At 28.2% G+C, this 15,070-nt stretch overlaps 2 protein-coding genes across 4 annotated transcripts; one reads left to right on the top strand and one right to left on the bottom strand.

Moving 5' to 3' along the window:
• The first annotated feature begins 399 nt into the window (after nt 1–399).
• Nucleotides 400–4,924, top strand: LOC111297906 (uncharacterized). 3 transcript variants are annotated; one of them, XR_002691114.2, is made up of 7 exons: nt 400–463; nt 530–1,776; nt 2,428–2,580; nt 2,758–2,829; nt 2,912–3,014; nt 3,382–4,486; nt 4,590–4,924. XR_002691114.2 is itself a non-coding variant. In XM_022892501.2 (6 exons), coding segments are annotated over exons 1-6 (1,605 nt in total). In that variant the 5' UTR covers nt 400–435; the 3' UTR covers nt 3,384–4,924. The 3 variants fall into 3 exon arrangements, 2 of the variants coding, with proteins under 2 accessions (XP_022748236.2, XP_089625307.1); XM_022892501.2 differs by having other exon boundaries at nt 3,382–4,924; XM_089769181.1 differs by lacking the exons at nt 400–463; nt 2,912–3,014; nt 3,382–4,486; nt 4,590–4,924 and having other exon boundaries at nt 465–1,776; nt 2,766–2,829.
• A 7,096-nt stretch (nt 4,925–12,020) lies between these two features.
• LOC111297897 (late embryogenesis abundant protein At5g17165-like) lies at nt 12,021–14,861 on the bottom strand. The gene is made up of 2 exons (XM_022892489.2): nt 14,095–14,861; nt 12,021–12,557 (listed from the first exon to the last, which is right to left on the bottom strand). The coding sequence occupies exons 1-2, from the start codon at nt 14,226–14,228 to the stop codon at nt 12,281–12,283; spliced, it is 411 nt and encodes a 136-aa protein (XP_022748224.2). The 5' UTR covers nt 14,229–14,861; the 3' UTR covers nt 12,021–12,280.
• Nucleotides 14,862–15,070: the final 209 nt, after the last annotated feature.

Below are 15,070 nucleotides of genomic sequence, written 5' to 3'. Positions count from 1 at the left end.
ACTTATAAATTTAATTAAAATTTTATATTTTAATATATTTTATTATTTTAATTAAAAATATATTATTTTATTTTTATAAATATATATCAATTCAAATTTAAATTTAAATATAAATAATTTAACTCGAAATCAAATATAAAATTTAAGCTCATTTTTTATTTAATAAATGAATTTAATTAAAAATAATTTAAATTTTATTTTGAATCAAATTTAAATTTATTTAAATTTTAAATAATAAATTTTAAATTGAACTTGAACTTCCTTTTATTGGTATCGGTTGGGTTTGGCTGATGATAGCAAAATGTATCGTGTTACATTTATACGGAACAATCAATGGAATCCAAACTAGTCTAGTATGGGAAATGGGTTTGGGTTTACTAGCCCATCCGACAACTGACTGACCCGTCTAAAGTCCATTAAAACTCTTCCCCACGTATGAATAAGAGGAAAACCAAAGCCGAAGGTAAGAACTTCAACTGATTTATATCTTCTTTTTCTTTTATTTTACTTTATTCCTTTTGTTTTTCAGTTACACAGTTAGAATTTGGAAGTTCAAGATATATGAAGTTTACATGGGATTGTATGATGTATCTTACTTCATCAGTTCCTCCTTTAACTCATGGTAGCTTTTTCAAACTTGGTCTGAACCAGAGCCACTTAAAACCTCTGCCATGTTCCAGAACGGATAACAATAATGGCAGAGTTAAGCAAGTTGCTTTAACAGAATTCAACAAGAAAAACCCCATTTTTAAGTACCCATTTGGGTCTAATAATGGAGAAGAGCTTTCCACTGAGTTACACAACCAAACAATTCAAGGGTATTGCAAATTAGGGGATGTAGATAAGGCTATGAAACTTGTTGCTCAGTTGGAGGCTTTGGGTTTTCATCCAAATTCTATTTCTTATAGTTTTTTAATTGAGAGTTTGGGAAGTGTTGGCAGGACATTGGAAGCTGATGCCTTGTTTCAAGAAATGCTGTGTCTTGGATGTAAACCTAGGATAAGATTGTTTAATGCTTTGCTTAAAGGGTTTTTGAGGAAAGGGTTGTTGGGATTAGCTGAAAAGGTTTTGGTGGTAATGGATCAAATGGGTGTTTGTAAAAATCAGGAAACACATGAGATTCTTTTGGATTATTATGTTAATGCTGGAAGGTTGGAAGATACATGGATGGTAGTGAATGCGATGAAGAAAAATGGGATTCCACTGAACTCTTTTGTGTATGGTAAGGTTATTTGTCTTTATAGGGACAATGGAATGTGGAGGAAAGCAATAGGCCTTGTGGAGGAGATTAGGGAGAAAGGGATATCTTTAGACACGCAGATTTATAACAGCATTATTGATACGTTTGGAAAATATGGACAGCTAGATGAAGCTTTAGAAGTGTTTGAGAAAATGAAACAAGAAAGTGTAAGGCCTGATATAACAACATGGAATTCTTTGATTCGGTGGCACTGCAAGGCTGGAGATCTCACAAAGGCTCTTGACTTGTTTACTGAAATGCAGGAACAAGGATTATATCCTGATCCGAAGATCTTCATGGGCCTTATTAGTCGATTGGGAGAGCTTGGGAAGTGGGATGTAATAAAGAAGAACTTTGAGAACATGAAATTTAGGGGACATCAAGAAGTCGGGACCATTTATGCAATCTTGGTTGATATTTATGGACAATATGGGAGATTTCAGGATGCTGAGAATTGCATATCTGCTCTAAAGTCAGAAGGCCTCCAACCTTCGGCCAGCATGTTCTGCGTCTTAGCAAATGCTTATGCTCAGCAGGTGCTGTGTCCCCTTTCCATCTTTTCAAAATTTTCAATCATTCAGTCTTTATTTATTTTCAATTTTTTTCTGGGTCAGGCCTTCGATATTCATACATATTTGCAAGAGATGATGTTTTGTTTCTTTTGTATTGTAATTTATCACGCTAAATTTTCCATCATACATAATTTTGAATTATGCACAACAATTCATTCCGGTCAGGAATCCTACTTTCCACCAGACAAACGTCCCCTTATATAACCTCAAATGAATCATTCCCCCTGCAGTAGGCTTCAGTACCTCTCAAAACAACTTCCTGGTTTCCATGTGAAGACTAAAATTAGAATTCTTGCTCTTCTTCTATAAGTGCTAATGAGGATTAACTGAAAATTTCAGATCACAAATAAGCTTTAGGAGACGTTAGCCACTTTAAGTTCATGTAGTCTGAGAGTAATTAGGCTGCAGGATTAACAGAACTAGGCTTGCGATATTTTATTTTTTCTGCTAATTGATAACAGATAAGTAGCCTCTTTCTGATTAAAAAATATTATATCGGATGGCATCTTGGAAGGCCATTGCTTTCAACTTCAATCTGGTGAATGCTAAATTTATTTGATAAAAAAGATGAAACCTTTGTTCTGCATACTGGTCCATAACTTTTTCTCTGTGCAGGGATTTTGTGAACAGACCGTTAAGGTTCTTCAACTCATGGAAGCAGAAGGCATTGAACCCAATATCATAATGCTGAATGTGTTGATCAATGCCTTTGGTATAGCTGGGAGACATGAGGAGGCATTATCTATTTACGAACATATAAGAGAAACTGTGAGCCCTCATGCTTTGCGTGATGTAAAGTGATTTTTTTCTTTTGGGGTGGGGGGAGGGGAGGGGATGTTAGGCATGATAACTAAAGTGCAGGACCCCTTTATTTCTTCCATCAATTCTTCATTCAAGATGTCTTTTTTTTTTTTTTCTAATTTTGACTTTCTCATTGTTTTGAAGGGTATTAGTCCTGATGTGGTTACTTATAGTACCCTCATGAAAGCTTGTATTCGAGCCAAGAAATTTGATAAGGTGCTAAGTGCATTTAAAGCCTCTGAAGTTACTTGATTACATTAATGATATTGTTCTAATACATGTTTGTCTCACGGGCTAGGTTCCTCAAATATATAAGGAAATGGAATCCTATGGATGCACTCCGGATAGGAAGGCTAGGCAAATGTTACAGACTGCCTTGATGGTTCTTGAACAAAGGCATTGTAAGTATTAGATCAGTCTTGGGTATATATTGGGTTTTAAAGTTTGTAATAACTAATAACCCAGATTGGCACCAGATAGTTCTTTATATTTTGATTGTTTCAAGAGTTTAGATTGATGTTGCTTATACCTGGTGACCTGATTGACGTTAAAGATATTTTGTCTGCTCATATTATGTTCATTTCCCAATTGCTATGGCTTTGGCTAAGCTGCGCTTGTTGTTTATAAAATTTCAGAACAAACTAGCTTGCTAAAATGTGGACTTGTAAATGTACCAATGCTTTGGAAATTAAGTAGGCAATGATGCATTGGTATGTAGGCATCGTTAGTTGGAGGTTTTTCTTCTAACAGTGCATTTATAATATGCAGGAACTGTTGTCTGACACCAAAAAATGAGGGTTCTGAAAGCTATTTCCTAACCACCCCAATGATTGCCTTGTCTCTGAAGTCAAGATCTTATCAAAGCTAATCCAACTACAGCCCAAGATGGTATCCTTGACTGAAAGTTGAAAAATGAGTGAAAAAGAAAATGAAGTGTCGAAACTTGCAGGAAAAGAGCGTTCAATGACCATTTTATGAACTCCTGAAGAGAATTTTGGTAGGAAGCAGGTGGAAATGTGACATGATGGTCTTCGATGGGATGGTATATTTTACTTGCTTAAGGATAAAAAAAAAATGAGCTGTGAAGAGTGAAAAAATTGATCTAATATTATGTCTTTGGTTTTTTAGTGCAGAAATGAAGAGAAAGAAATTGATTAAATTAAACAGCTGTTATGGCAGTGAGCTTTACCAATATTTATAGGTTAGATTTACCAATTTAAGTGATAAGAAGGCTTTGGTTGAAACAATCTAGATTATTGGGGAACTGATTGCATTCAAAATTTTAAAGTAATTCCTTTAAGACAACTGTTAATATTGGTTCCTTCATATGCATTTGAAATCAGGAGTTCTCTGAATGATTATATTGGGTTCAGCATCTGAAACATCAAGGAGTTACTTAGTGAAACTGGAATAATGTGGCTTTTCTGTGTTAGTTCAGATCACTCTGTTGCTTGTTATACAGAAAGGGACATTCAGATTTCAGGCTGCATGGATAAATGATTTTACGCCGATTAATGGTCATTCAGTATCCTGTGATTTATGTATGAAATAAATGGCTCAAAATTACTTTGGTTGGTAGATGATCATGTTAGGGATGTAAAAATAGATTGGCCATCTTTGTGGATGTAGAAGGTATTGTGAATGACTGCAAGAACTTTTGAAGAATGCTGGACTGATTTTTATACTAGAGCAAATTCTACTTGGTATGTGGAGAGAAGAACAGTACCATTTCTATATGGTCATTGCATAAAAGGAATCGATCCTGTATCATAGCAATTATTTTTAATTTAATACCTTTAGTTCACATATTAGCAGAGTAATAAGGTGGCAGAACAGCCAGACCCTGATAGTGCTTCTTTCTTTTAATTTTTCGGTAAGTCTGCATTATCATCCTTGTTTCATCACTTCATTTTTTTTATATCTTTACCTAAATTAATACTTATATTTTGTTTTCTTAACCCTGGCATGGGGATAAGATTAAACAACATCCTTATATTGGGAGATGCTATAAGCAGTGAAGCCTCCTTATGCAACGAGTCAATGTCAACCAATGTCACCCCTTAAGACTCACTTCGCCGAATATACTGAGTTGATTGTGCTTGTTACACTTGGCACTCTGTTAAAAGTATAAAAAGGTATGGTTTGTATGATAATCAGCGTTTAATTTGAAGATTGCTACAGATTGTTCTGCAATTGAAACAATTCCATATTGAAAATTATGTTAATCTTTGAGGGTTATGTTTATAGTTGGTAGACATTTCAACTTACCAACTATTGCTGATATTTAACCTGAGAAGCCATTTTTAAAGGTTATGCTTCATCTGTTTCTGATATTGCTAATGATAATGGCTTCGTTATTGTTGATTATATGCATGTCTCTTGGTCATCTGTTTCGATGATACCATCAAGATAAGTTATTTCCTGGATTTATATCTTGATCATTCATGTGAATTTCATGTGGTGTCTTATTTCCTGGAATGGTTAGTTCTCATAATTATAAACTATAATCATATCCAACATGGTCCCTCCTGGCAAGTGTTGTACCAACTTGGATGGTCTTTCCTTTTCTTTTTTTCACAAAGTAGGTCGTAATCTGGGGATAGGGGAAGGAGTTGTAAGTGTTGAGATTTGAACTCTAAATCTACCGAAAGACGACTACCTTTTTATTAGGAATAGCCGCTTCCATCATATCTTCGTTTTAAATTTTGTTAGGTTTTATTGACCATATAAAACTCAAGATGGTGGAAAGGATGAGGAAACAAAATTAAGTATTCCCTAATGGAAGGATATCGTCAAGGATGGTTGATGAAAATGGTTGAAAAATGATTTCTAAACCCAACAAAGAAAAAAGAAGGGGCCAGCTTTTAACTTACTGTTGGTAATTGACACTGCTGATTTTCTAAACTTTGATCTGATCATTTGACTGCCAATTTCAATCAACACTATTATCTTATTAACGTTAATTAAATCATTTTGTCAACAAAAAATATATATAAATGTGACCTCAAAGTGGAAAATCCATTTTTTATTTTGGCTATGAACCATATGATATGTTACATTACGCACGAAGCCAAAATAAAGATGCTGAAATTAAATCTTTTGCTACAACTTCGTATTTGATATGTATTTTTTTTTCCTTTCAAATTTGTTTTAGTTTAGCAAAATGTTAACAGAAAAAATAAAATGAAATAGAAGTTAAACATATTTGTCATAACGTCTAGATCTGGAGATTCATCGCTTAAACATTAATTTGAAGGAATCGTTAACAATCTTTTTTTATCTAGATGTAATTGATCACTTAAGAAATCTATCCTTTTGAGAAATATTTAAGTCTAAGAATCCATAAAAGAATAGGTTCAGGTCTATTAATTAGAACAGGATTCGTAGGTTCAAGTTTACTAATCAGAACAGGGTTCGAAAATTCGATTACGTATGAGGAAGGTTATAGCATCTTCACAACGTCCATCGAAAGATGATACCAGTTTAATTTTGTGTTATCTAATAATTTTTAAAAATTTATCAAGTAATTAACTATTGAAAATTATTCTCAATTGATTCTAATATTTTTAGCAAAAAATTGAAAAAAAATTTTCACCTTAAAAGTATGTAAAGAGACTGTTGTTTAACTTGTAGAGGTTCTATCGTCGGATTATTTAACATTAAAAAAATTCAAAAAAACAGAAAAAAAAATAAAACAAAAAAAAATTCAGCTTTAGGTATAAATTTTTTTCTTTTCAAAAAAAATAATAATAATGATTGATGCAATAAACTGAAGATGAAATCAATGTTTGATTCAACAATTTACTGCTAAAGTGTCGATGAATAAAATATTTGACCAACAGCATATGACTTGTGAGCAACTTTAATTTTTGTTCGTTTTTATTTATTTATTAAAATTAATAAATAATTATAAATAATATTTTAAAAATTGTTAATTAAATGAATAAATAATAAATATAAAAAACTTTGTTTGTATTCGGTCTTTTTATACCCTTAATCAGTGTTGTTTGACCAAAATTAATGTTATAGTAACTCATAATTTAAAATTTTATATAAAAAATCTCGAATTAGAAGCATTTACTGTTAAAATTTAATATTGAAAATTAGAATTTGAAACACGGAATTAAAAAAAAAAAATTTCAAAAAGGTTGAACGCCAGGCTCTTTTGTTGGAGATGTGACACAGGTGAGCATGTTGTAGGGTCAAAAACATAAGAGCAAAACAATACGTGAAGCATCAAACATTAAAATATATATAAAAAAATTTATATTTAATATAAAATTAGTGTATAAACTTTATATATTATTGATAAATTAAATAATATTATTTTATTAATTAATAAATATTAATTTTTTGAATAAATATATAAAAATTAATTTATTAATAAAATAATATTATTTAATTTATTTATTAATAAAATAATATTATTTAATTTACTAATAAAATATAAAATTTATACATCATTAAATATAAATAAAAAAAACCAAATATTTATTAAAGGAGGGGAATAACAAAAGATTTGGTGCGAGGAAAGAGAGGGCACACGTGTCTTTTTTATAGTTATAATCGATCAAATTCGTATTAATATAATATTACATTTAATTTTGAAACTCATTTGAAAATTGAGATTTTAAATTTGATCGAAATTTATTTTTTTTTAGTATAAATTTAATTTGAGATAAAAATTAAATTATTTGAGTTCGATTGATTAAATTTTATTAATATGTAAAAATAATTTTGATTTGTATATTTGATAAAAATTTAATTATTTATGTTCAAACTCTGAATTTGATATATTTTATTAATTAATATAATTAAAATATAAAAATTTGATTAGACATATAAATTATTTAAGTTTGATATAAAAAATATTTAAATTTGATTAAATCGATAAATTAAGTTATTCAAACTTAAATTTGATTTGATAATAATTAAATTAAATTTAAATTTTATTTGTAATGAATCAAAATAGTTTATAAATAATGATATATCATTTATATTTTTTTATAAAAAAAATTTAATGATAGATAAATTATTTAATTTTTTAAATCAAGATAAAATATATCGAATAATTTAAAATAAATTATTACAAATCATATAATTAAAATAATCTAAATAAATAATAATTAATAATATTCAAATTTAAAATTTTTTATCTAAAAAATTAATTTTAATCGATTAAATTAATCATTTATTTATATATATCATTTATACTTTTAATCTTCTTATGCAGCGCTAACAAACCAGCTTTGTTTTTCTGGGTCCAAAGATTCCCCTACGGGCAGTTGAGCGCCGTACTGTTTAAGTCCTTTTTAAAGGCACGATTTGACATGCTAATCTGCCGGCATTTGCTCCATGCCAACTGCTGGAAATAGGAATAGGGAAGCTACAACTTTGCGAGGTTTGATACTCAGCATCACCCAATTGACCACCTATTTTCTGATCGCAAATGCTTGTGTCACGTTAAGCGTTTCAATAAAAGTAGGCAGACTGCATTTAATTTTACATTGGATAAAAAAAGAAATATCTGCGTATAAAAGTCTGTAATGCATATCCCAATAAATTTATTTTCTAAGAAAAAAATAATAATCACATGATAAATAATATTAAAATTAATTCAAAGTTATACTTTAGGTCAAGCGCTCCAATTAGGAGCGAAAATAAATCAATAAAATTAAAAATTAATTTAAAATCATAATATTTAATTTAATTTAAATTTTTATTTGATTTATATTAAATTTAAATATTAAATATATATTAAATTCAAATCAAATTTTGAATTGAAAAATAAAAATAAAAAATTTAATTGAATTATCCATTTTTATTAATTTTTATAATTATTTTAAATTTTTATAAAATAAAAATAATTATTTTATATCCAAATTTATTTAAACTATTAAAAATTATATCAAAATAATATATAAAAAACAAAAAATTAAATTTTAAAAACCAATGAATCAAATTAAACTAATTCAATATAATTTTATTTAGATTAGATCATATGAAAGTTTGGTTCAAATTTATATTATATTTTAAAAATTCATAACTTTATATATTATTTAAAAAAATCAAATCGAATCAAATTCGAATAGTTATCACCCTTAGCTCCAAAAGTAAACAAAATGAGTTAACTATAATGAGAGAGTGACAAGATTAGATGTTGGTAGTTAAAAATATTGTGCAATAGTGAATAGATTTAATATTTATTTTAATTATTCATAATTTGAATAATTATGTTTAAAAAAGAAACATTTTTTTTAAATAGTTATGCAACAACAAAGTTACAACTATTAAATAAATAATTATATTTAAATAGAAACATTTGTTTGTAATAGTTATATAACAAAAAGAATTATAACTATTTAAACAAATTGATATGGTTATTAAAAAAAAATACATTTTTGTTCATCAACTATAAATAAATCTTTATGTCTAATCATTTTTACTATTTTTAATTAGAAAGTTTGAGATTTTGTTGTATCCTATAAATATAATTACATTTAAGAAAGTATTATTCATAGTTCAAAGTCAAAATTATTTTCTATTATTTTTATTCTCTTATACATTTTTTCAATAATTTAAAGGTAATTATGAAATTCATATTTCTCATTAGGAAGATACAAAAAAAAAATTGACAAAGTTGGCAAAATTGACTTTTGAAACAAGTATGGAAAGCTTCAATTATTCAAATGATTTTTTGGTGAAATAAATGCTAATAAGCTTATTGTTATTATCTTTTTAATTTTTATATTTTACTAAAAGAATTGATGATTAATAATTCATAAAAGATCTTAAGTCTCATTGAATTTTACTTTTTTTATTTACTATTCTTTTAATATTTTTATTTTAAATTAAATTATTTAATTTATGATTCATGATTTTATGGTATGTTATATAGAGATTTTCCTGCTCATGGCATTGAATATTCATGAACATAAAATTGACGTGGAGTACTTACCAGTTTTGATTATGAATCTTTTATAATCTTGTTATATTTTGATAAAATTATGGTTATCAAATCAAAATGATAAAGTTTTCGAAAATTATTTTAAGGCATAAAAAAATTTGTGAATTTATAAATTTTTTTAAAAAGAAACAAGTATACGTGTTCTTATCATAAAATCATATTTTATTATCCATATTCCATATTGTATTTTATTGACAGGAGAATAATGCATAATGCATAATTCATATTATTTAATTTATATAATATTAATTCAATAAGAAATGAACATATTATTTAAGATCACTTCAACTTAATTAAAGAAGTTATATAATTCTTTATAACTAGTTAAAATGCTTTTTCTTTTTTGGGTAAAAATTTTCATATACTTTGTAATTTGGACACAAGTTTTTATAATATTGTGTAATTAACATGAAATTATGGTTGGTTTTTATGATACAAACCATGGTAGATATGGCTTTAATGTCCATGATAAAATAATTATTAAGTATCAAAGAGTTGGCATGAAAAACTTAAAATGAGACAATAAAAAGCATGAGTTTATTAGTTTTGAAGGTTATTATATGGCATCATATTTATTAATGTATACTCTCATATTGAATTGAAATATAACTTTTATGAAAAAAAAATATTAAGATATAAAACTAATGGTGGATTTAAAGGTTTTCTACTATAATAAAAAAATAACTACTAAATAGTGAAAAGATAAATAAAATGACAAATTGATTAAAATATATATCTTGATAATTGAATGGGACATTTTTTAGTAAAAGAATGCATATTTGCACATGATAAGGATGATGATTTCTCATAAATTTTAAATAAAAGAAATAAAAATTACCACCATAATATTGTAAGATTTAAGCATAATTTTACTATATGTAAAATATACAAGATAATAAGTTAATACAACTTATTAATGTAAAATCATTAAAAAAGTCTTTCAATATCTTAATAGGGATAAAATAGTTTGGTCTATCCATTCATCTAATTGTATTAGAAGAATAGTTGTATTAAAGATAGATAAAAGTGTAGAAATAAAATGGTTGAAATTTTTATATTAATCAAAATAGAGTTGTAGTCATAATTAATACCAATTATTTCTTAGAATGATAATAATAAAGCAACAATGTCTAGAGCATGTAAATGATTTGCAAAATGAAAAAGTTTGGATATGTTAGCTTATGAAGTGATTATATTAAAAATTCAATCTCAAATGAGAGTAATTACAATTAAACAAATTCAATTTCAAGATATTTAGTTAGTAGTACTACAAATAGAATGGATTTAAACCCTTATTATTAAACACCAATAATAAGAATCTAACTTTGAATTAGTAACATCTAATTACAAAATTTAATAAGTAAAAATAAGTTATTGTTATGTGCTTATTAAGTACTAGTTAAACCTATTCAAATTTTAAAAATTAGTGTGATCTATTGCATAAGGAGGATGAGTTTTTATGTTATTAATGGAGTTTATTATTTAAATGCTAAAACAATGGAGGTATCGTGAAAACTCTATCTATATAAATATAGAAATACTATATAAAAATACTACCATTTTAACAAAAAGAATTGAGACATTTCTTGTAAATATTTATAAATAAAATATCTACATATTATAATAGTGCCAAATCGATTATAAACCTCAAACATAATGATAAGTAAATATTGTATATATTATATTTTTAATTTTAACATTAAGAATTAAGATTTAATTTGCAGACATCATCAATTTCATTAGAATTTCAAAACATCTTTATGAATTGAAAGTTTAAATCGAAAAATATCTTATTGTATTCATAATATTTAGTTGCGTTACAAAATTAAAGATTAAGCACCAATATTTTAAACTAGTAAAAGATTGTTGATAATTTAAAATGTTACACATTGGTGAATAAATTTAATATTTGTTTTAATTATTTATAATTTAAATAATTATGTCTAAATAAAAAATATTTGTTGAAAATAATTATATAACAAAAAAATTATAACTATTAAATAATTAATTATGTTTGAATAAAAATATTTGTTTATAATAGCTATATAACAAAAAAATTTATAATTATTTAAATAATTATAAAAAGGACAAATTTATTCATCAATTATAAATAAATCTTTATACATAACCCTTTCACTATTTTTGATCAAAGAGTTTATAATTTTGTTATATCTTAAAAATATAATTATCTTTAAAAAAGTCTTATTCACACATTAAAGCTAAAATTCTTTATTATTATTTTTATTTTCTTCAATTTTTTTTAGGTAACAGAGAATATCATTGTAAATGTTCTAAAGAAAATTAGATAAGGTATATTCAATCTCAAGACGAGTAGAAAATGAAAAATCTTTGGCATATATATATACTAATGCACCACACACTCTACTATAGAAGCTAGAAATCAAGAGCTAAAGCAAGATAGCAATCACAGCGGATACCATAGACCAAACAAACAAACATTGTATAGTAAGATACCGAGAAAGCATTACAAACATAAGTTCATATGATACAAAGTTCATAGTAGCTAGATATACAAATCTCCAAAAAACTGCTAGCCAGATGCCCCACCTTTATATCTTTACCAGCTAAAACATAAACATTAAACCAGGGGGTTTTCCACAGCACTTTATTAAGATTGAAGCAAGCCTGTAAAAGCACACCTATTGTTACCTATAAGCTACAGCAGCTAATTGACAGTCCTTAGTGATGGTTTGGCTTCTCCAAGTCCTCAATATTTGTGGGGCGGAACCAGGCCTTTTCCTCCAGGACCGAGTTCACGCCGCCGTTGGCAAGGGAGGAGCTCAAGCCCTGCTCCCCACCTTCAGATGCTTTAAGCTCGGTGGCAGGGCCAAACACCCCAGTCTGCGGGTGTGGTGCCCAGTACTTGTCTGATTGAGGCTCAATCACATCATCAGGAACTGCAGCTGGATGGACATGATCATCCGGGTTCTTGTCATATGCTGACGAGTTAGCACTCCTGCATATATTATAATCATTTACATGATCAAAGATTAGTTTCAATATTAACTAATAAAATCCTTGAAAATTTATTTATCTTTCATGTTTTATTATTTGAAACTAATAAGATAAACAACACATTAATTAAAAAATTTATAATTCAAATATTATATTATAATTTAAAAATTAATCATAACATTAGCCGATCTTATTTTAATCAAGGATCCGATCATGGATGCTTCTGATTACTGATTAAAATACTTTAAATAAAAAAATCTTAATCAGTAAATATGGTACATATAATGTTTTGTTAATTACAAGTTGTCTAAATTGCAGAAAGAAGTATGTGGGTAGATGTGCAAGTATTGTGGCAGATTGTGATAGCCACAAAGAGTTGGTGAACCACGTGACCACCAGCATATGACTCAATCGGATAACAACTTCCCCCAATCCACCAATCGTTTTCTTTTCTTTTTTTTCATTTAATGATATTTTAATTTTTTGAATAAAACATTTATAATGCTTTACACTCCCAAAAAAAAAAAGTCAGACGGCCATTAATTACATAATTTATTGATAAAATAATACATTTTAATTTTAATAATCATAATTTAATTTTTAACAACTTCAATTTTAAAAAATAAAAACTTACAAACCAAGCGTTGAAAATCTTAAATAAATATTATATAAATTACAATAAACGGCTGTGACCCGCCCGTTGATGTCACATGGCCAATCTCAGCCATCCAACTTAATTTACACGTCTACCAATCATCAAGTCAACATTTCAGAAATTGGGGGCTAAAATTTCATACAATTATTATTATCATTAATTGAAAAATAAAACTTAACAGAGAGGGAATAGAAAAATTAAATTAATTTCTTAAAATTTCATTGTGAGTACAAATCTTTTAAAAATATTATATGAAGCATTTGAATTAAATATCTTATTCGTAGTCTTAATCCAAATACAACGTAATTTTTATAAAATTAAAATAATTTTATTCCTAAGAAAAGAAAAAAAAAACTTAATTTTCACCAAAGCTCCAAAAAAAGAAAAAAAAAGGAAGTCGTTGCGTAAAAAACAATGAGTGTTCCCCAAAAAAGACAGGTGTCCAATAGGAGATAAAAGGCAATTGCGTCTTATCCGGTTGTTCCTTCCCCTGCCCCACACTCCCTCACCTCCGCCGGGTACGGCATTTCTACTCTGTACGAGATTTTTCGATTAAAGCGATAAACAGATCGAAACTTTTCTTTTAAGCAATAAGGACTTTTTTTTTTTTTTTCCTATTTTTCTGTTTCTTGATAAAAAAATTATTTTATTCACCATACTATGACGCAAAAATTACAAGGCTAAATCTCAATTTAATTTAATAACTAGAATTAAAAAAGGCAAAAAATAAAATCCAAAACAAAAATTAAAAGGCTAAATCTTAATTTAGTTTCTAAACCCAACCCAAAAAAAAAAAGGCCATGACTGAAAACATGAGGTTATCAAGAAACAAGAGAAAACGGTAAAGCAAATGAAGGAAAATTAAAGGGAAGTAAGAAAGAACCTGATGGTGAAAGCAGCAGCGGGAGAGGGAGAGGCGGTGGCGTTGGAGAGGGTTGGGTGGCGAGTGAAGGTGCGGTTAAGAAGTCGCTTCCCCAAGCTGGCGATGCTTCCACCACTCGTCCAATTGGCTGCCATACAAGTGCCGAAAGACCAACTACAAAGGGGAGAGAAAAGGGAGAGGAAAAGAAACAAAGGTGATGAGAAAATGGTTAGATTTTCCTTTTAGTTCCAACAACTACAGCGGGGCGTTTTTAAAGAGAGAAAAGAGTTGGGTAGAAGAATCATGCCGACACTGACTCACTTCATTCGCTCTTAACTGCCTAACACGGCACCTAACTCCCCACACAAACGAACCGTTTTCTTTCTTTCAACCGTTATAACGGAAATTTTGTATAACTGCTGACGTTTGGCCTTTTACAGAAAGCTCTTTGTTTTTTTTTTTGGTAAAATTTTTTGAGGGATCTTGGATGCTTTTATGCGGATTTAGGATGGAATATTCTGGCTGGCCGTTGACTGCCGGATAACGTGCTGTTATTTGACGGTGTTAATCGCTGGTTAATGGTGACCGTGTTTATTGAAATGACGGTTTTGTCCTTCAAAGGATGAGAAATTTGTACTTTGGCAGGTACGGTTTGTGAAATGCGCCCGAGTTTAACTTGGGCATCGGTGGAATATTCAAATGTCGTAAAGCGATGGGCGGATTTCGTGGAGATTTGGATAAATGAATTTCCATTTTCATTTGACATTTTTCTTTGGCCAACCTTTTTCATCGTACTTGGCCTTTGGGTTTTAATTTAGTAAGATATTTTTGAAATAATTCGATTTTATAAAAATTTCCAAGATGACAACGGACCAACTCAAGGAGCTTGGCTACCGGCAACAATAAGTAGGATACCACGTTTTTATTTTTATAATTTAAACTAAAAATAAAAAGTTTTGCAAGAGATACCTAAACTATAAGTTAATGGCACGTGTCA

The sequence above is a fragment of the Durio zibethinus genome, chromosome 12, assembly GCF_047325235.1.
Source record: "Durio zibethinus cultivar Kanyao isolate XHJ-2024 chromosome 12, ASM4732523v1, whole genome shotgun sequence".
NCBI lineage: Eukaryota > Viridiplantae > Streptophyta > Magnoliopsida > Malvales > Malvaceae > Durio > Durio zibethinus.
The sequence above is the reverse complement of the archived record's forward strand: the minus strand, read 5'-3'. Positions and strand labels throughout refer to the sequence as shown.

Coding starts and splice junctions, on each gene's coding strand:
- LOC111297906 (XM_022892501.2), top strand. CDS start 436: ATGAATAAGAGGAAAACCAAAGCCGAAG. Junction 464..529: donor GAGGAAAACCAAAGCCGAAG/GTAAGAACTTCA, acceptor TTTGTTTTTCAG/TTACACAGTTAGAATTTGGA. Junction 2,830..2,911: donor GAGCCAAGAAATTTGATAAG/GTGCTAAGTGCA, acceptor CTCACGGGCTAG/GTTCCTCAAATATATAAGGA.
- LOC111297897 (XM_022892489.2), bottom strand. CDS start 14,228: ATGGCAGCCAATTGGACGAGTGGTGGAAGCATCGCCAGCTTGGGGAAG. Junction 12,558..14,094: donor GCTGCTGCTTTCACCATCAG/GTTCTTTCTTAC, acceptor TAATATATGCAG/GAGTGCTAACTCGTCAGCAT.